This window comes from Electrophorus electricus, chromosome 5 (assembly GCF_041902795.1).
Source record: "Electrophorus electricus isolate QZ-2024a chromosome 5, ASM4190279v1, whole genome shotgun sequence".
NCBI classification, from domain to species: domain Eukaryota; kingdom Metazoa; phylum Chordata; class Actinopteri; order Gymnotiformes; family Gymnotidae; genus Electrophorus; species Electrophorus electricus.
This window is the reverse complement of record NC_137501.1, coordinates 9,568,645-9,588,679: the sequence shown is the minus strand read 5'-3', so window position 1 is coordinate 9,588,679 and position 20,035 is coordinate 9,568,645. Positions and strand designations below refer to the sequence as shown.

Below are 20,035 nucleotides of genomic sequence, written 5' to 3'. Positions count from 1 at the left end.
AAATGTCTATTCCAGACATGGAAATTCAGAGGATTTAGTCATTTTTGGGACAAGCCATGTATTATCAAGGAATTTTGTTTGTCGCATCTTTAAATTTTAGTTGCCATGTATCAAAGTCTTATATTTTCACAGTTTTCCTACAGAGTGGTTGCTTAAATTTCCAACACCCAATTAACACAGGTGGCCAGTTTTTCCCTTCGTTATAGGTCATGGAAATCCAGCTTTTTTAGTCAGGGAAATGTCTGACAAATGTTCCTTAAAGTGGGAACTCTGAATTAATATTCAGGGCTGGATTTTCATTGATCTAAGTGATGCAGAATCACGGGTCTTATGATTTTAAGGACGCATTTAAAACAAAGCAGTAATTTAACGTGGATCACAGCTTACTATAAATTCCATCTTTAGAAAAAAGCCACACAAGGTATTCATTGTAGCATATAGTACTTTTGGAAAAGTCTAATGTTATAGATACACACTAATGTAGCTCAGGCAGTGTCCTCACCTGAGCAGGTACAAAATAGTCGATTAAAAAAAAAAAAAAAAAAAGATCTGATCTTCTCCCTCCTGCCAAACAGACATGGCTACCAAGGTTCCTCTACCTCGGCTCCAGTCAGAGCCGTCACGGACCTAAAGCTGCACCTGGGGAACCCCTCTCAGCACGCCTCCGACCCCGTGGTCATTCACCCAGGGGCTGTCTTGGCCATGCTGGATCTGCTAGCTTCGGTCAGCTCGGACACTCAGCCTGAGGTACCAGCCTCTCTGCTCTGCTTTCCTTTTGACCAGTCATGTGCTAGTGTTTAGCTGCCGTGATGCCACAAGCCTTTTGCCCGTTTCATGACTTGACTGTTGAGGTTCGAGTGCCTTTACAAGTCTGCATGCAGTTAATTTGTGCAGTCTTTGCTTTCTCCAGTGCGATACATTATCTTTTTGGCCTGTTAGCGATCTTGCACTATACCTTTATTCCATACTCAATGACACAATATAATTGCATTTACCTGCTATTTAAGCTAGAATTGTTGTTTGCATGTCATGTGGCTACTGCTGCGGAAAGACAGAGGTCTTCAGACCTCCCCTTTTCGAGGGGTTGTGTTACTCGGTTCCATCTGGTATACTTTGTTTCATCAGTTCAACCACCCCAGTAAACTTCCTCTCTGCCTTTCCTTCGCACGAAACAAATTTACTTGCTAATATTAGCAAAAGACAACTTTGCAGTCTTGGAAAAAGAAAATGTACGAGCGAACAAAGCAACATGTATTCACATACCAGACTTAATGCCAAGGTGACTCACACTGTAAATGTCCAGCTAATTTTACAGTTGAGGCTTGGGTGGAGTGTGCAACTTCAGGTGCATGCGTCACCAAAGGTGATTTGGGGGTTTTCTGTTAAGACCTAAAGAGAAAAAAGTCAAACTGACTCACACGCAGAAAACCTTTAGTGAAATGTCTAGGACACGCAAGAAACATGATAGAAAAAAATCCAGACCAATGTACCTGAAATACCGCAGGTAAAAAGATTGAAGGTAGTGCAGGTCTGATCAGGTTGGTCATGAGCCGGAGGCTGTAACAAACACTCAGATGTTCAAGAGATGGAAACCAGACAGCAACCCTGTGTGCTTTTCTATGCGTGGGCGAGGAACCCAACCTGTCCCTGTCCCAAGCAGGTGTGCTCGGATGAACAGTCTACATTTAGGCTTATTCCACTTGGTTTGCATTGTCAAATGGTATGTGTGATTGTAGGAGGCGTTGTTTCAGAGAAGCGTTCGCTCTTTGAATAAAGAAGCTGTATGTAGCTGAATAGCAGTAAGGGACAAGGTTGTACTAGAGGGCAGTGGTAGCGAGGGCCCAGTCCACCCAGTTATGTCGTAGCGAGGGCCCAGTCCACCCCATTTAACTAGTGAATGTAACTCGTGGAACTCAGTCACCCCAGTTCCTTTGTCGTTCCTAAATCCCCAGTCAGCTAGTTGTAAGGTTAAATTCAAATATAAAATGAAGATGCAGACTTCAGAATTAGTTAAAGGGAATAGCTGGTCCATCTTTTATTGCAGGTTAACGTTAACAAGCATTATTGAGGTACCCTCCGGAGAATGTCCAGCAACCAAATAAAGAACCCACATTGGTCAGAAATTGATTATGCATTCACCCCATTGCTTTACAGTGTTTACCTTTGCCACCATTACATCCAAACCATACATTAGTCAACATATGCAAACTGACACCCACACCCACATCAGTTGGAACTCTTTACCATCACTTTCCAAGAGAAGACTTCTCTTAACCTTGTCCTAAAGAAGATTGTTTTTCGGTACCATCCTGAGCCTGGTAGAGAGGTCGCATATCTTACCCTGAGGTCCACCAAAGCCTATCCAGGGTCCTTTGCTGAAGCCTGCAGAGGCCTCTACAGAGACCCTGTATGCAAATCATTTTGAAAGGACAAAGACTCTCTATACTCCTTTATGTTTTACGTTATTAATATGTCTAATGCAACGTTAGGCCTCTTTTGCCTGTTAACACTCTTTTATTACCTCACCTTCCCCCCAGTTCTTGTTGGATAGATAGATGGATGGATGGACGAGTAGTGGTTTCTGCAATTTGTCAGTGCGGTAGCTTTTTTTGTGCTGCTTTGTGGTAGCAGAAAACCGAGCGACAGAAATGATTAAAAGCCCATTGTGCAGCACTCATTATAAGATTCAATGTGGCCAACAGGCGAGAGCTAGAAAACCTCCAGTTCCTCGATGCACTGTATCTCTCTCTCTCTCTCTCTCTCCCTCTCTCTCTCTCTATCTCTCTCTCTCACACACACCCCCACCCTCACTCCTCTGCTCCCTGCCCCCAGCACGCTCTGGATCTGCAGCTGGCGGTGGCTAACATGGTGCAGGTGCTGGTGCACTCGGAGCGGAACCAGCAGGTGCTGGGCGAGGCGGGCCTGCACTCGCGACTGCTGCAGCGCTGCGCTTGCGCCCTGGCCGACGAGGAGCACCCGCTGCACCCGCCACTGCAGAGGGCCTTCGAGAGGCTGGCCTCACAGGCTCTTCAGCCCGTGGCTCTCCGGTGAGTGCCCCCCCCTCCATCCCGCAAGCACCCAGGTCCTGTCTCTGGGGTCTTGGGGGGTGGAGTGGGTTGGGGCCTTGGTTTAGGGGCTCATGGTACCATTGCTTTAACAAATGTATCTGTATTGATTACACTTATTCTTGTGAACTAGGGGTTTAAAACTACCTGTAAATGTGTCCCACAGTAAAGAATGATTAGGTCATCATGGCTTTTGGCATTGGATGCTGGTATTAAAAAAGCAATTACAGCATTTTAAGATGTAATGTAATGTTTTACTGCCAGACCTTTGGTCACATGACTGATTTCATGACTTCTCATAGAATAGTAACTGGCCTCCTTTACAGCCCTCTGCATCCGAATGAGCTGATAAACAGTATCTATTACTATAAGCTAAATCTTCTACTAGTTGTATCAATAATGTTTGTATAACTTTTTAAACGTGTTGTTCTACCCACTCTTGTTGCCTGAAATCCCAGAGACAAGGTGAATTCGCTCTTTCCCTGTTTAACATAATCGCCTGCCGTGCGCAGCTTGTCACCCTCGCGCAGTCTGTGACATTTTGAATCTTTTAGTCTAGGACCAGATGCGTCGAGTCTGCTCCGCCCAGACGCTCCCGAAGGATTCGGTCGTTTCTTTATCTGATTTACCTTGGAAAAATAAAATCCTCCCACCACGAGCAAAATGGTGTCTGCTTATCCAAAGAGGCCCCCAGCCGTAAAACTAGCACCGCGCGGCCCAGCGATCAGATCCGACGTCTCTCGCAGAGTCGCGCGCGCAGAGGCAGATGAGCCGCTGCAATTTTCCGCCCGGCTGGTCGCGCGCGCGGGGGGTTGAAGGGAGTTAGTATGCCCGCTAACGGCGCTAACGTCCGCCGTGCTGGGCATCAGACGCGGGACGCCGGAGCTCTGTCTGTAAAACACGACTTCGGAACCAAGCATTATCTTAGCTCTTCACGCTGCGAAAGTTCAGATGTGTGGGTCACGGTTTACGGTTCCGCCAATGATCGCACAGAGTAGATGGAATTGGGTTAAAAAATAAAATAAAATTACGAGCCATTTCATGCTCATAGTGTTTTGTGGGCTTTTTTCATTATTATTTTTAATAGGGGTTAAACAAAGGTCTTTGGCTGGACAAGACGAGCATTTATTTAGTGGTTGTCGTTTTCTGGTAAAACTAAGGGACACAGATTTTTTTGTGTGGCTGTAACTGATTGTTTTGCTTGTGGAATACATTTAGGGGCTGTGTTCAATGTCATATTGTACAGTTGTATGAATAATTACAGCTACTTCAAGATAGGTTCCAGAAAGCGCATGGAATGATCAATATCGAGTATTATTTACCTTTAAACCTTTATTTAATTTTTAACAGGTAAAATAGTTAATTTTGTTAATAGTTAAAAATGTTAATAAATAACCAAATTATCTATCTATTTATTTATTTTGAAACATTTGTTTTTCTTTCCACAGGGAATTTCTGCGTTTGGGCAACCCTTTGAACTGTGGCGCCTGGGACAAGAAGCTTCTGAAACAGTATCGCGTTCATAAGCCAAGCTCGCTGAGTTACGAAGCTGAAATGAGAAGTAAGTAGAAAGACGTGAGAGAGCAGCCTTTTAAACTCCTGCCCTCCCCTCCCTGGTTAGACCTGTCACAGCTCTCTCTAACCTCAGCTAAACAGCTCCCATCAGTGGCCTCCAATGTTTTGCTGGCTTTACAGTTCATTTGCGCTCTGCGTCGGTGCCTGCGCCTAGACTGCAGCGTTCGTATGAACGACAGCAGTTACCTGTGGCGCTAACATGGCATATTTCTCTCTCTCCAGTCGTCCTGGCTATATATTCGGCCACCGATTAAGTCGAACTGGATTTCCTGGAATCAAGCTCGATGCTACTGCAGTTCCTGGGCAATAAACATTCCTCGGGCACTTCATTGCACTCAAAGAATCCCAATAACGCAAAGGTTTTACGATCACCTGCTCAAAGGGGTTGATTTAATTGGCCAGTCATACCCGTGTTAGACACGTTGGCCTGTTGCAAGAAGGCCTATCCTCAGCAAATGATCCTGACCTTTCCATTCAAGGTTTTTGATATGGATCAAAGCAGAGATGGTGGCAAAGTAAAACAGGATATATGAGGGAGTTTCACTTGAGAGGAAACTCCGGTGTGCTTCCTGAAGGCTGGATAGCAGAGTTTAACACACATCTGCAGTGTTTGACACCTGCATTCCTCAAATGACCTTTTAACGGCATTTCATGGCTCGCTAATCCTTTTGGCCTTAAAAGAAAAAAAAGAAAAACAGGAATTTTCAATATGGTGGTTGCAGACTGTAGTTCAGGTAGAGACTGTAAAACTGTAAAAACGCCTATAAGCTTACGTGCTTCTAGGTTTAAGGCACAGGCATATACGCCTGGTCAGTAATGGCTTCCGCACGGTCATGGCTGCATCAAACTGCTATTACCAGATGTTTTATTGTGGTCTTGTACCAAATGTTGTCCTGGTCTCAAAATAGAAGCTATATTGCATTATTATTATACTAGTGAGTAATAACCATCTTCTTATTTTGACAGTCCAATATCATTTTACAGTATCAGGGATTTCTCTGTATCAGATTTTACTGAGAGACATTTACAAACAAAATGGTCTAAACAGCATCCAAGGCTAATAATGTGATCGTATCCACAGCTGCTCTTGGAGATGAGCATTGCTCCAGTTGTGGTGGTGTTTATAGTGCAGCACCTCTGTGTCCCGGCATTGCAGACAGCATGACCACATCCACGGAGGGCTTTGGGCCGGACAGTGTGTTCGCGGCAAGTGAGGACAACAGTCAGTACCGGATCAGCCGCAGCCTCGTGCGCTCCGCAGAGGGCAGTACCGTGCCCCTGACCCGTGTCAAGTGCCTGGTCTCCATGACGACGCCGCATGACATCCGCCTGCATGGCTCGGCCGTCACTCCTGCCTTCGTGGAGTTCGACACGTCGCTGGAGGGCTTCGGGTGGGTCGCCCTTCAAAGTGTCTGATCATATCCATATCCAGGGGGTGGAAAAAATTGGGCGCTGCTCAGCCGGTCATAAGTAAGGGTTTAAGTTTTTTAGAAAGTTTTTGGGCGGGACACATCTGTTGCACAGACCACGTCTTATTAACTTTCAAGGTTTCCTCTCAGTTCAGAGCGTTGGATGTTCCTTTGTAGGGTCATCCCTTACATTTAGGACTTCAGAAATGATGAATACCCAAAGATAAAATGCTCAACATTTGAGGGTCGAGAGCAGAGCGCAGGAAGCACGTCACATTCCCACATTGCCACGTTCCTGCGGTCCCGCTTCCTATATGCGATCGCTCAGGCTAATAGCATCGGGATGCCGCGCTCATGTCCTCATAATAACCCCTGTCCTTTAATAACTGATTGTTGAATCTGAAGACACAGCGACCACAGTAATCCACAGTATTGTTTTCCACTATCCAACCTTATCTTGACTCTTATGTTTATCTAATGGGATCGTTATACAGCAGACGAAGGGCTGGATGCTGCAGCTCCCAAATCTTAGCACAGAACCTTGAAAGCGACTTGGCCAGCACTTCCAACATTTGGTACCTTAAGCAACGCGTGAGGTGGGACTTGGCACGGGCGTGCTGTGTGGGGTACACGGGCAGGCAGCAGATAGGCCTGGTCTCTGCTCCCTGACCCTGCGGCCTTTAGAGGTCCTCCCCTGCCTTCCTCTGGGCGACGGCTAGCAGAACGCCTTGCTGTTCAGATTAAAGGCGCTGGCTATACTGTCCCACATTTCCTCTTCTCACACACACACACACACACACACACACACACACACACACACACACACACACACACAGTGCTCCTCATCTGCCTCTATGAAATATTCATATTAACTCGTTCCTTTTTGGGGCAGGCGGAGTGGCTTAATGGAGCTACCACAGGCTTCACTGGGCTGGTGCAGGGCTCTTGGGGGGTAGCGCATATGTTAGTATGCATATTTGGACCACCACCACACACACTCTTTTGTTAGGGTAATGCCTGTGACTGTGAGTGTATATGAATGAATCTTTTAGTTTAGCATGACAGTATCTACAGCTTCTATTCAAGTAAATAAGACTCTGTAGGCATGATTTTGACAGCTGTAAAGAGTACACCACCAATTTGATTTACTGTTCTTTTGTGTTATTGAAAACAGACCCGTCAGTTGCAGTGGCATTTGTGTGTTTTCTTACTTGTTTTGTAAGCACTTTCATTAGTGGGGACAGGACAAGCCCCTCAGATGCATCACGTTTCCTGCAGAGATCAGTGGTGACTGGCACCGATAGGGGTTTTATTGCCTTGTTTTTTTATTGCCTTTATGCTAGAAACGAGACCCACATATGTAAACTGGTCCCACAAAGCTGCGTGTCCCATGCAGTAAGCCGGCAGAACCATCCGAAATGTGATGTGAATTCACTCCGGTTTGCTTTGCAGGACAACAATTTATTAAAATGGATAACAGAAAATCCAGGCATGTTGAAAACCCCTCTCTTCTCTCTCTGTCTCCACCCAGCTGTTTATTTCTGCCCAGCCTCGCCCCTCACAATGCGCCATCCAACAACGCCAACACATCTGGTGTGAGCGACGGTGCAGTGGTCAGCGGCATCGGAAACGGTCAGTGCCCTCACGCGTGCGAACCTCCCAGCCCAGCAAACGGTTATGCTCATTGCTGAAGAGTTCCAGTGGCCGATGAAGTTTCGATAGTACAAGTGTAATACTAATAAGATTCAAAGGTTTAGGAAATTGCTGACTTGAGAGTTGGATTTTTGAAAGTCAAAAGTTGTGCCGTTATTCTCTGAAGAATTCCAGGGACTGGTGGTTTCGTGGTGATTTGGTGAAAATTGAATTGTTGGGGTGAGAGGGCGAACAATAATAATGTGTGTGTGTGTGTGTGTGTGTGTGTGTGTGTGTGTGCGGATTAGGTACTTGGAGTGAGTAAACACGTGCCTGACTAGTATTTGGCAGTGAAGTAGTGCAGGCCAGTGCTTGCCATGAGTTCGGGAGCAGCACTGAGTCCTGGACTGGAGAGTAGGTATATAGAGAGGTATGAAGAGCTCAGAGGATTGTGTGCGTGCGTGCGTGCGTGCGTGCGTGTGATGTAGTATTGATGAGATGAAGCAGGGCTGTGGCTGCACTACAAGGCTCTTTAGCTTTCTCACTTTCTCCTCCCTTTTGTGCTGTATCTCTTTTTTTCACTCTCTCCACCCCTTCCTTCCTCCCTCCCTCTCTCTCTCTCCTGAATGTAAATGGAGGTTTTGTATTTATATATAGACTTCTGCAGCATGTCCCCCGACCTATTTTTTTTGTGTGGATGACATCATCGTTGCCGTTGGCAGAGTTTCATTCACATTCCTGCATTGTGCCTCAAGTCTCTGATTCACTGTCCCAGTCTGCTGTGTCCCTGCTTCGGAGGGCTTATAGCCTAGTATAGGAGACCAGCTGGACATGGACGTCTTGCTATGACATCTGGGGAATTTTAAAGGACCTTTGCAGGGCATATAGTATTTCAAAGCTTGTCCGTAAGACACAGCGTCTAGAATGGCAGTACGTAGCCATGTGAGCTAAGTTGTGTAACAGTTCACTTTGCGTTGCCATTGAGCAGACTTTGTTGACTGTATTTCATTATGATAACCGCCATGACTGCGATCCTTTTGTTGTCTTTATTGATATTTAGAGTTATTAATTTTTTTTATTGTGGACATTTAATAATTTATATACACTCCGTACTGAATGTTTGATCCCAAGTTAAGGTAACCGAAAGAAATGTGGTGCCGTATTTCATCCTAAAGGGGTGCCTCGGCTCTTCAAGTTTAATCACAGTCCTGTCCCATGTGAGCTTTTATGAAAAATATCTGTGGCGTTCTCCCCCGCCCCCAACCCCCCACCTGCACAGGCGAGCGGCTGTTCCCGCCCCCGTCTGGCTTGAGCTACTCGACGTGGTTCTGCGTGGAGCGCTTTAGCTGCGCGCCTGCCTGCCACCCCGTGCGCCTGCTGACGGTGGTTCGGCGCGCCACCTCGTCTGAGCAGCACTACGTGTGCCTGGCCGTTGTGCTGTCCGCCCGTGACCGTTCACTCGTTGTCTCCACCAAGGAGGAGCTGCTGCAGACCTACGGCAAGTCCCACCGCCCCCCCAGCCCCTCCCGCTTAAACTCACATCTGCCGCTTAGCAGCATTTAGCGTGTCACTGGAATAGAATAATTGAGCAGTAGAATAATTGTTAGACTAAAAAAAAGTCTTGTGTTGTGTGGGTGTGTTTATAAACAAAAGTGTAAGCAAAAGTCTGGCTTCTGGTGTTTAGTCTAGCCTTCCTGAAAAATGACAGCAGAGGTGTTACTTTTTGTCTATGGCCTACAAGCGTGACATCATTTCCTGTGTCTCCCCCCCGCCACACAGTTGATGACTTCAGCGAGGAGTCCTCCTTCTACGAGCTGCTGCCCTGCTGCGCCCGCTTCCGCTGCGCTGACCTCATCACCGAGGGACAGTGGCACCACCTGGTGTTGGTCATGAGCAAAGGGATGCTGAAGAACAGCATGGCCACGCTCTACCTCGACGGCCAGCTGCTCAGCACCGTCAAGGTGAGGGGGCGGGGCCTCGGCAAAGGACCGCCCTCTGAGTCACAAACGTATAGTGCACGCTCCAGAGTGGCTAGCCGATCAGAGATCAGTTTCGCGGGCCTTTTTCAAATCTGAAGTCAAGTGAAACTTTTAAACGCCTGATGCAAGGTCAGAGACCTAAGGCGTCCACGTTGGCCCTTGCGTGTCAGCTTTTGTAAATGTAAAGAGGGCCGCGCAGCTACGTTTCAGTCACTCAGCTTTTTAGTCTCCTGGCAATGCTGCAAAGCAGCCCAGCATTGAGGAATGCACAGTATCTCTCTGTATAGAAACATCAGAGACCCACCCACCATCTGGCTCCACGCACACGCACACACACACACACACACACACACACACTTAAAATCGCTCGCACGGTGCTTTCATCAAGGTGTTCCTTTGTGGTCTACCTTTGATTTAACCACAGCTTCCGTCTGTTCCGTATGAAGAGCTTCTGCGACCATAGCTAACTAACACCAAACCACACTGCCACTTCCTTCCCTCTTACCCACATACAGTGTTGCTAACTTCCCCTCTGTTTCTCTCTCTGTATCTGTATCTTTATCAACGGCTCCTCTATCTGTCTCCCCCTCCCTCCCTTTTCCAGCTCCACTACGTACACAGCGCTCCGGGTGGCTCGGGCGCTGCCAATCCCCCCGTGGTCAGCACCGTCTACAGCTACGTGGGCACGCCGCCGGCCCAGCGCCAGCTCTCCGCCCTGGTGTGGCGCCTGGGGCCCACGCACTTCCTGGAGGAGGTGCTGCCTGCCATCAGCGCGGCCGCCATCTACGAACTGGGGCCCAACTACGTGGGCAGCCTGCAGGCGGTCTACCTGCCTTGTGAGTGGGCGGGACGAGGGGTGTTTGTGTGCTCTAGAAAGGTAGTAAGGTCCAGGGGCACTGCTGGGACGGACTGGGTTATTCCATTCAGAGCCACTTAAAGGAGACTCTAATATTTATTTGTCCTTTCTCTCTCCAAGAATGAGTTCTTGTAATATTTTGAGGACAGGTAACATACACATCTGCACAATGTGTAGTTGAGATTTTGGAGGAGTGCATGTCGGGGCGTCTGCGAGCTACAGTCACCTATGACTCCTTTCTCTGCGTACAAACGCAAAGACAGCATCGTAGCTGTTGGAAGAAGTATAAACAAGCCATAAGATGGCTGCCTTATTTCTCATCCTCCATAATGCTCTGATATTTCCTAGTGCAAGCTGCACTCTTCAGCGTTACAGCCAGCCACAGAAGTACCCAGAGAGCAATGCCATAGCAACATTAGGCAAACCCTTCCACCACCAAAGAGCCTGTTAATTACTTTCCCAGCGGCGTGCCTTGCATGTGTGTGCGCTTGTGTGTGTGTGCGCTTGTGTGTGTGTGCGTGTGTGTGTGTGCACGTGCGTGTGTGTGGGGGGCTACTTTCACTTTCCCAGGAGCTCCGCTGTTTTCTCATTTGAGCCAAATGTTCTCAAGCACCCTCACACCCAGGACGCCACATAATCACAAGCCCCATGGCCAAGCTCCGCCCCTTTGCAACCCGGTGCTGCACGTCCCCACACTGAGCGTCCTCTCCACCCCGCAGGCAAAGATGCGAAGGTGGAGGCCGTGCCCCCGTGCCCCGTGGCGCTGGTCCCCGAGGAGAAGGTCTCCTTCAGCCTCTACGCCCTATCTGTTTCCTCCCTCACCGTGGCCAAGATCCGCAAGGTGTACAACAAGCTGGACAGCAAAGCCATCGCCAAGCAGGTGAGCTCTCTGCTCCCCTTCCTACCAGCTCCATACGTCAAGCGAGTGACTTCAGTCTCCGCAGCCGTGCGCTTTCCAGGGCGGCTGAAGGCAGAAGACCAGAGTAGCACCATCAGCACATGTCCTCCTCCCAGACGGGCACAGCCTCAGTCAGAACCCCATGATGGAATTTACCGCCACTGAGCTGCTCTAGAGTCTTCACAGTAGCGTAGGTTCTTCACTGTAACGTAGTGTAGGGTCTTCTTCTAGTGTGGTGTCCTCACTGTAGTGTGGTGTCTTCACTGTACTGTAGTGTAGTGTCTTTACTGCAGTGTAGGGTCTTGTGTGGTGTCTTCACTGTAATGTAGTGTCCTCACTGTAGTCTAGTGTCTTGTAGTGTAGGGTCTTCACTGTAGTGTCTTTTTGTAGTGTAGTGTCTTCACTGTAGTCAGTCTTCAGAAGGGGATTTCCCCATTGGCTGTAATTTTTAATTATCTTGTCCCACTTGAGTCATGTTGACTGCAGCAGGTATGGGGTGTTTGTAGGTGTCTCATTTCCAAAGGCCTCTCTCCAGCAGTCTAGTTTGCCCATACTCAGTAGCTGAAACCTCTGTGCAGCTGGCGGTTTCGTCGCATGAGAACGCCACGCCGGTCAAGCTCCTCCACAACGCAGCGGGGCACCTCAACGGCCCGGCGAGGACCATCGGCGCTGTGGTGATAGGCTACCTGGGTAAGACCGCGCAGTGCATAATCCTCCTAATGGAGCTAGAAACGAGAAGCCTTTGTTCTGTCCTAAATGCCTTCCAGCCCGGGCCCACCTCCCTAACCCGGGCATCCTGTCTCCCCCAACCCACCCCCCATGCCTCCAGGCGTGAGGGCCTTCGTTCCCAAGCCCGTGGCCACCAACCTCCAGTACGTGGGCGGCGCTGCTGCCATCCTGGGACTGGTAGCCATGGCGTCGGACGTGGAGGGCCTGTACGCCGCCGTCAAGGCGCTGGTCTGTGTGGTCAAGAGCAACCCACTGGCCAGCAAGGAGATGGAACGCATCAAAGGCTACCAGGTGAGGGGACAGGCAGTGCGGGGACCCTGCCCTGGGAAGAACGCAGCCTCGAGCAGGAGACAAGGAGCTGCCGGAACGCGCTTCTTCTGATGTCATTGTTCAGTCGAGCTTCTGATGATTCAAAAGTGCTCACGGGGGCTGTGAAGCTGAAAGATCTGTGCAGATGGTCCAGTAATTCAAACACTTTGCATGGTGCAAATGTGAGTCTAGAATGTTACAAATGGAGTATGGAGGTGTTGCCTGTGGTGGAGTTCATAGAGTGTAGAATGTGAAAGAGCATCTGTATATAACAAAAAAAAACTGCTTAAATCCTCAAGTCCAGCATAGGTGAGACATGGTGTAAAAGTTTCATTGCTCACCATGTACCATGCATCATCTTAGGTTGAGGCCCATTTTGTCAGAGTGCGTACTGACTCCTGCGCACTGTGTGTCCCCCCAGCTGCTGGCCATGCTGCTGAAGAAGAAACGCCCACTGCTCAACAGCCACATCCTGCACCTCACCTTCTCACTGGTGGGCACCGTGGACAGCGGCCACGAGACCTCCATCATCCCCAACTCCACCGCCTTCCAGGACCTGCTCTGCGACCTCGAGGTGCGTCTGTTCCCCGGTTCCTTCTTCCACTTGCTAGGCGTTTTTAAAAGCTCTCGCCTTTCCAGACGTGAGATGCCGTTCTCTGATGTTTGGCTTCAGGTCTGGCTCCATGCGCCCTACGAACTGCATCTGTCACTCTTCGAGCACTTCATCGAACTTCTGACCGAATCCAGGTGAGGCGCTTCAGCCTGTGCTGGCCACAACCCGGGCGTGCCGCTTCATTGAACCACCCACCCCCATCTTTCGTGTAACAGTTTGTACATTTGCTGTGCCTGTTCCGCTCAATAACAAGATTCCAGAGTTCGCTGGGTTTTGTGTGAGCGCTTCTCGGACAGCTGCTGTACCTTCCAAAAATTACACCGCCTTGTGTGATGTGATGTAATGTGATGTGACCCCCGACCCATGTGTGCTTGCAGCGAGGCGGCGAAGAACGCCAAGCTCCTGCGGGAATTCCAGCTGATTCCCAAACTTCTGCTGACTCTGCGCGACCAGGCGCTGTCCCAGCCCACCGTGGCCGCCATCGGCAACGTGCTCAGCCTGCTGCTGCAGGGCTTCCCCAGCTCCTACGACCTGCTCCGGTGCGCCCCCTCTGTCCCCCCCCCCCCCCCCCAAAAAAACCTGCTTAGTTTTAAACTGTGTGCGGCTTATGATTCTATAAAGTGGTGGTTTTCTTTCAGGTTTGGTCAGTTCATATCATCCACCTTACCGACCTTTGCGGTCTGTGAGAAGTTTGTGGTCATGGAGGTTAACGACGAGGAGAAGACAGACGGAGGTGAGAGCCGTTGCCAGGTAGCCACACAGCTCCAGCTCTTCGGCCTGTCGCGCTCTGACCGGCTTCATTTATGTTCAGGGAGCGACGAGGACTTCGGCAGTCTGCTCTCGTCCAGCGTGATCCTGCTGCGGAACCGTCTGCTGGACCTCCTGCTTCGGCTGCTGTTCAGCTCCAGAGAGAAGGGCGCCGTCAACGCCCAGTGAGAGCGCGCCCCATGTAGCCTAGGGCCCTACCCCGTGAACACCACTGCTTAATCTGTAGTCACAGCATGTACCACGTTTTTTTTTAAATTAATATTTCAAAATGTATTCATTGTGTTAATACAGTTGAATACTACAATACTACAGTACATACTTGCATTGCTGAAATTGGCTGTCCATAGGTTGGCTTTAAACAAAAAAAAAACATTTTAAAAAACTATTTCTTTAAAAATAACATATTAACATATTTTAAAAAATAACATTAACATATTTAATAGTTACATTTGGATGATGCCATCTGATTGTCTGAGGTTTTTGTGGGGTTTTTTTTCCTTTTCCTTTTACGCTAAAGAAATTGGAGTGAAAATAGCTGGTCTTCCTCCTAAGACTAAACCATTGCTGTTTGTGCGTGACACTGCACCCCACAGGGCGTGCGAAGAACTGGTGCGCACGCTGGGCTTCGACTGGCTGCTCCTGTTCATGGAGGAGCACGTCCACTCCAGCACGGTGACGGCGGCGCTCTGGATCCTGGTGGTGGTGCTCAGCAACCAGCCCATCCTGGGCCGCTTCAGAGAGGGCGTGTGCGGAGGGGGCTGGCTGGATCACACCGACTCTGTGCTCACCAACAAAATCGGCACGGTGCTGGGTGAGTGCACACACGCACACGCAAGCATTCATGCACACGCAAGCATACGCGCGCACACACACACACACACACACACGCACGCATACACGCACACACACACACATACACACAGAGGTTGCCGTGTGATGGAAGGTCTGGCGTTTAACGCTCTCGTCTCTCCCTGGTCAGGCTTCAACGTGGGGCGGAGCGCGGGCGGCAGGTCGACAGTTCGCGAGATCAACCGCGACGCCTGCCACTTCCCGGGCTTCCCCGTGCTGCAGACGCTGCTGCCCAAGCACACCAACGTGCCTGAGCTCTACTTCCTGCTCATGGCCCTGTTCCTGCAGCAGCCGGTCACCGAGCTGCCAGACTGCCTCCAGGTATGCGTGGGTGCACGCGCCCTCCTCCCCTCCGCCCCCCACCGTGAGCTGTTTAGAACGCTACACTAGCACTCAGCCGACCACACCTTCTTGACGTCATGGTGGTCCATTCCACGTTTGCTACACGGTTACATATGAACCATTTTTCAGAACTTGAGGGCAGATGTTGGAATTCGTTTCCGTTCTCCCGGAATATGAAAGAAAGGTCAATGTAAATGGTTTGAGTTACTGACACACCGGTGAATGTTGTTGTATTAACCGCATATGTGTGTAGTTTTGTTTGCGTTTGTTAGCATTATAAACAAACATTTCAACATGTCTATATGTATTTCCCTGCATGTTTCTCTGCTGTTCTGTTAATATCCTTTACTATAAGACACTCATTAACCAAGCATTGTGTCAACTGAACTTGGAAAGTCACACCAGGTGACTGGCCCCCTGTCTGTCCCCTGCCTCCCTGACCCACAGTTTGACCTGGACTCCATCTGGACGTTCATCTTCGGCGTGCCGGCATGTGCCGCCCCCGTGGTGGGCTCGGTCCACAGTGTGTGCACGGAGGCGGCCTTCCTCCTGCTGGCCATGCTACGCAGCATGCTCAACCTGGTGAGGCTCACAAAGCGCCCCCTGCTGGCCGCAACCAGCCTCACAGTCTTAATTTGTGAGCTGTCACAATAAGACGCTAGGTACAGTTGCGTTAGAGTGATTTAAACATGTAAATCGCTGGATATGACGCTTAACAAAGCGATTTTGCTCTGCTCGATGTGTCCCGGCGCCCCATAGCCATGGCAGTCGGAGGAGGAGGGCTCGTGGCTCAGGGAGTACCCCGTGACGCTGATGCAGTTCTTCCGCTACCTCTACCACAACGTTCCCGACCTGGCTCCCATGTGGCACGGCGCAGACTTCCTGTGCGCCTTGGCTGCCGCTGTCTTCCCCTTCAACATCCGGCCCTACTCGGAGATGGTGCGCCGCTCGCGTTTTCACTCTGAAATGGCCGCTGTAAGGCTTTAGTCGCGCCACGCGGAATTCAGGCCCGAACCCTTGACCCATGACCCTTGTCTCAGGTCAGCGACCTGGACGATGAAGCCGGCTCGCCCACCGAGGAGTTCAAAGCCTTCGCCGCCGACACGGGCATGAACCGCAGCCAGTCGGAGTACCTCAACGTGGGCTCCAAGACCTCCCTGACCAACCACCCGGCCAAGAAGTACGTCTTCGACCTGATGCGGGTGCTGATCATGGACAACCTATGCACGACGCCTGCCAGCAAGCAGACGCCCGTCATAGACCTGCTGCTGGAGGTGAGGCCCCTCCCCTTGGCCTCGTGCCGCTCTCTCTGAGGGCACGGCTCCTAATTAATGTCCTTGGGCTGCACGTTTGTGGATAAAAGACTTGGTGTGTGTTTGCAGGCCTCACCAGAGCGCTCCACCAGGACCCAGCAGAAGGAGTTCCAGTCCTACCTCCTGGACAGCGTGATGGAGCACCTCCTGGCAGCCGACGTCCTGCTGGGTGAGTTCGCGCGTGCCCTGCGGACAATCGTGCGTCAAGAAGCTGTGGGGACCACCACCACCATGTGACTGTAAATCTGTACATTTGTAAACTGGAATTGTGCATTGTATACATACACATGCATCCATATATACGTTGTACATTGTGTATATATACATGTTTTACATATATATATATATATATATATATATATATATATATATATATATATATATTTATTTATTTTTTTTCTCCTTATGCACGCCTGTTTCTTTCCTCAGTTTGGACAGAGCACTCACAAAACCATTTCACTGCGAGTTATACCCTGTATGACTAATAAGCCAAACTTGAAACTTGAAGAAGGCAGGGAGCGAGCCACCCCCCCTCCTCATTTGCCTCGGCTTTTCCCCCAGGAGAGGACGCGTCGATGCCCCTCACCACTGGCGGGAGCTACCAGGTGCTGGTCAACAACGTGTTCTACTTCGCTCAGCGGGTGGTGGACAAGCTGTGGCAGGGCATGTTCAACAAGGAGTCGAAGCTGGTAGTGGAGTTCATAGTGCAGCTGATCAGCCAGGTGAGCGCGGTGACCATGGCTCTGAATACTGATCCTAGATCGGATTCCACGTGCCATGTCGCTATATTATAGCTGTACATAAGATAAATCTCCTTCCAGCAGTGAGAACTCAGTCTTTGGATAATGGAAGGATTAGCAAACCAAAGGAAGGCGATGTAACAGCGCAGTGTAAATCCCGCCCTGACATGACGCGACAGCCGTAGCGCGTGCCGAGGAAACGCCTTAATGACGCCCTCTCCTTACGCTAATCACCCACGGGGAACTAGAGCTCGAGCTGAGCCTGACAGCTTAATCTGCATCCAATTCCTAGAGGTGATTCAGTCTTAAGCACACTCCAGAAAACGAACAGAACACAAGTTACACGCTGAATAAGAAATACAGCAATCAGTAAAAGACTGTGATTGATGTAAGTAGTAATATAGAAAATAACGTCAAAAGTAGTAATACTGTTAGTAACTTTGTGTATCTCCTTTCATGCATTTAAAATGTTGAGTTAAAAAAAGACATGCATACAACATCAAATCAAATTTGGAAAGAATACAGTAAAAAGAATTCCAATAAATGATCAAATGCGTTAAATATACATGTGAGCCACAGTATGGATGTTTTTGACACTGTATCTGGTCAAATGCGCAGGTGCTTGTGCACTTCCTCAGCTGTCCAACGCTGCCCCTAGTGGACATCCACGGAAGTCAAAGGGCTTCCCGATGGATTCGCCTGAGCAGGCCACGGCAACCCACTCAGAGTGCGGTAGAGTGGGGCACAACGAGAAACCCGCGCAGCACAGTGCACTTTATCATGTGTGAGCGGCTGGCCGCTTCCCCCATCACCTCTTTCGGCGCGTGCCTTTGCCCACAAGACGGAACGCGGTTCGCCGGGTCGAAGACCCTGACGTGGCTGTTTGAGGGGGGATTTATAACGGCGTGACGGAATGCGCTGTAGAGGTTTAAGGAGCTAAATGTACAGGCTGTTCCAGCCATAGTCATTGCCCAAAGTAGCAGAGGCCGTTATGCAGTGATGCAAACCTTTCCATGAGTCTCTGTTAAACTCTCTCTTCCTCTAGCTCCTCTGTTTCACAATTCCGGCCCTACTGTTGCGTCCCAAGGGACGCATCACCAATGACGACGATTCTTGACTCTCCCCTCCCCTCCCTCTCTCTCTCTCTCTCTCTCTCTCTCTCTCTCTCTCTCTCTCTCTCTCTCTCTCTCTCTCTCTCTCTCTCTTTCTCTCTCTCTCCCTCTTCCCCTCTAGTGCAAGCGGCGCTCCCAGGGCCTGTCTCTGGACCCCATCTACCACTGCCTGAACCGCACCATCCTGTACCAGCTGTCGCGGCCGCACAGGACCGTGGCCCAGCAGGTGGCACTGCTGGACTCACTGCGCGTGCTCACCGTCAACCGCAACCTGGTGCTGGGCCCCGGCAACCACGACCAGGAGTTTGTGGCCTGCCTGGCCCACTGCTTCATCAACCTGCACACGGGGAGGTGGGCGAAGACGGCGTGCGTGTGTGTGCTTGTTTGTGACTCCGTGTGCCTACACATGAGTGTGTATGTGTTGGAGGGGAGGGAGAGCTAGAGAAACTGAACATGTGTGTGACTCCCAAGTCGGTAGACAGCAGAGTGCCTTTAAAATGGAAATGCAGAGGTGGGGGCTAGGAGGATGTTTTTCTTCCACTACTACCCGTGGGATGGTAAAATTCTGATTGGACAGCAGTGACGTAAACGACTGTGTCTGCTCTGCTGATTAAAAGAAAAAGGGGGTGCTGTGGGAGCGCCTGTTTCAACCCCCTCCCTCGGGACGAGCAGGTGCCACGCCGTGCCTGCTCCTTCACGGCTGCGTCAGAGTCCCCGGGCCCAGAAGCGTGCGTGTTTGCACTGCTGCGTTCCTCCCTTCTCGGATCCGGTTTTACACGAGGGCGCGTGTGACTCATGCCGGCACGGGTGGCTTCAAAGCAGAAGCCGCCATTGTTAGGGGCTCCATAACCAGGCCGACTACACGGCCCTGCCTCCACATCCTCACGGATACGCTCACTCTGGTGGGACACGCTTCCGTGGTCAGTTCCTTTGCCCTGACCCGATAGCACACTGCGTCCTTGGTCTGTGGCTGTACCGGCCTCAGCAGCCCGGGCCGGTCCAGACCGGTGCGGGCTGATCAGGCGGGTGACCGCCCTCTTGCTCTGTGTTTCAGCAGCGCGGAGGGCTTTGGGTTGGAGGCCGAGGCCCGCATGACCACCTGGCACGTGATGATCCCAGCGGAGAGCGAGGCCGATGCACCCCACAGCCAGGACGCCAGTGAAGGTACCCCCCGCCCCCGGCGGCTTTCCCCCGAGGGCCCCCGGGCGGTCCCTGCTGCCTCGTCAAAAGGGTCCGCGCAACAACGTCTCCGTCAGTCTTAGTTTCTGTAATGTGACTGTAATGTGTGACCTGCCCCAGGGCGCCAGCTCATGCTGAAGGCCGTGAACCGCGTGTGGACAGAGCTGATGCATAGCAAGAGGCAGATGCTGGAGGACATTTTTAAAGTGTCCCTGCCTGTGAACGACCGGGGACACGTGGACATCGCCACCGCCAGGCCAGCGCTGGAGGAGCCCGCTGCCAAGAGCTGGCAGAACCACCTTGGTGAGCAGAAAAATTGTACACACACACACAAACACACACACACTATTCTGCTCTCTCCCCCAAAATTTGTATTTTAATTTTAGTAACCATCTTTGTTCTGTTTACTCGAAACCCCCCTCAACCTCTTCTTTGCCCCACCCCCTCTTACGTAACCCCTGTTTTGCTCCAATAACCCCCCACCTCCCGTCCCGTTTAGCCCACGAGAAGAAGAGCATCAGCAAGGGGGAGGCGGTGGCTCCAGCCACTCAGTCCAAGCTGTCGCGGGTCAGCAGCGGCTTCGGCCTGTCCAAGCTGACCGGCGCCCGGCGCAGCAAGAAGGAGAGTGGCCTGAACAAGAGCAGCCTCTCCGCGCAGGTGCCCCGCC

At 50.5% G+C, this 20,035-nt stretch overlaps 1 protein-coding gene across 7 annotated transcripts in view; it reads left to right on the top strand.

The window, feature by feature from the left end:
• Positions 1-20,035, top strand: part of wdfy3 (WD repeat and FYVE domain containing 3) — a 61,851-nt gene that overhangs the window by 26,913 nt on the left and 14,903 nt on the right. For 6 of the 7 annotated variants that reach the window (XM_035529640.2, XM_035529643.2, XM_035529638.2 and 3 more), the window contains 27 exons: positions 576-747; positions 2,833-3,047; positions 4,514-4,626; positions 5,797-6,031; positions 7,581-7,681; positions 8,961-9,179; positions 9,461-9,642; positions 10,265-10,496; positions 11,236-11,396; positions 11,993-12,104; positions 12,244-12,434; positions 12,874-13,026; positions 13,126-13,199; positions 13,443-13,604; positions 13,704-13,798; positions 13,877-13,997; positions 14,427-14,644; positions 14,813-15,003; positions 15,472-15,606; positions 15,784-15,963; positions 16,065-16,298; positions 16,407-16,506; positions 16,899-17,059; positions 18,311-18,540; positions 19,244-19,353; positions 19,489-19,671; positions 19,868-20,025. In XM_035529640.2, coding sequence (XP_035385533.1) covers positions 576-747; positions 2,833-3,047; positions 4,514-4,626; positions 5,797-6,031; positions 7,581-7,681; positions 8,961-9,179; positions 9,461-9,642; positions 10,265-10,496; positions 11,236-11,396; positions 11,993-12,104; positions 12,244-12,434; positions 12,874-13,026; positions 13,126-13,199; positions 13,443-13,604; positions 13,704-13,798; positions 13,877-13,997; positions 14,427-14,644; positions 14,813-15,003; positions 15,472-15,606; positions 15,784-15,963; positions 16,065-16,298; positions 16,407-16,506; positions 16,899-17,059; positions 18,311-18,540; positions 19,244-19,353; positions 19,489-19,671; positions 19,868-20,025 — 4,438 coding nt within the window. The remainder of the gene's footprint in view (positions 1-575; positions 748-2,832; positions 3,048-4,513; positions 4,627-5,796; positions 6,032-7,580; positions 7,682-8,960; positions 9,180-9,460; positions 9,643-10,264; positions 10,497-11,235; positions 11,397-11,992; positions 12,105-12,243; positions 12,435-12,873; positions 13,027-13,125; positions 13,200-13,442; positions 13,605-13,703; positions 13,799-13,876; positions 13,998-14,426; positions 14,645-14,812; positions 15,004-15,471; positions 15,607-15,783; positions 15,964-16,064; positions 16,299-16,406; positions 16,507-16,898; positions 17,060-18,310; positions 18,541-19,243; positions 19,354-19,488; positions 19,672-19,867; positions 20,026-20,035) is intronic. The other variant, XM_035529639.2, reaches the window with a different exon arrangement.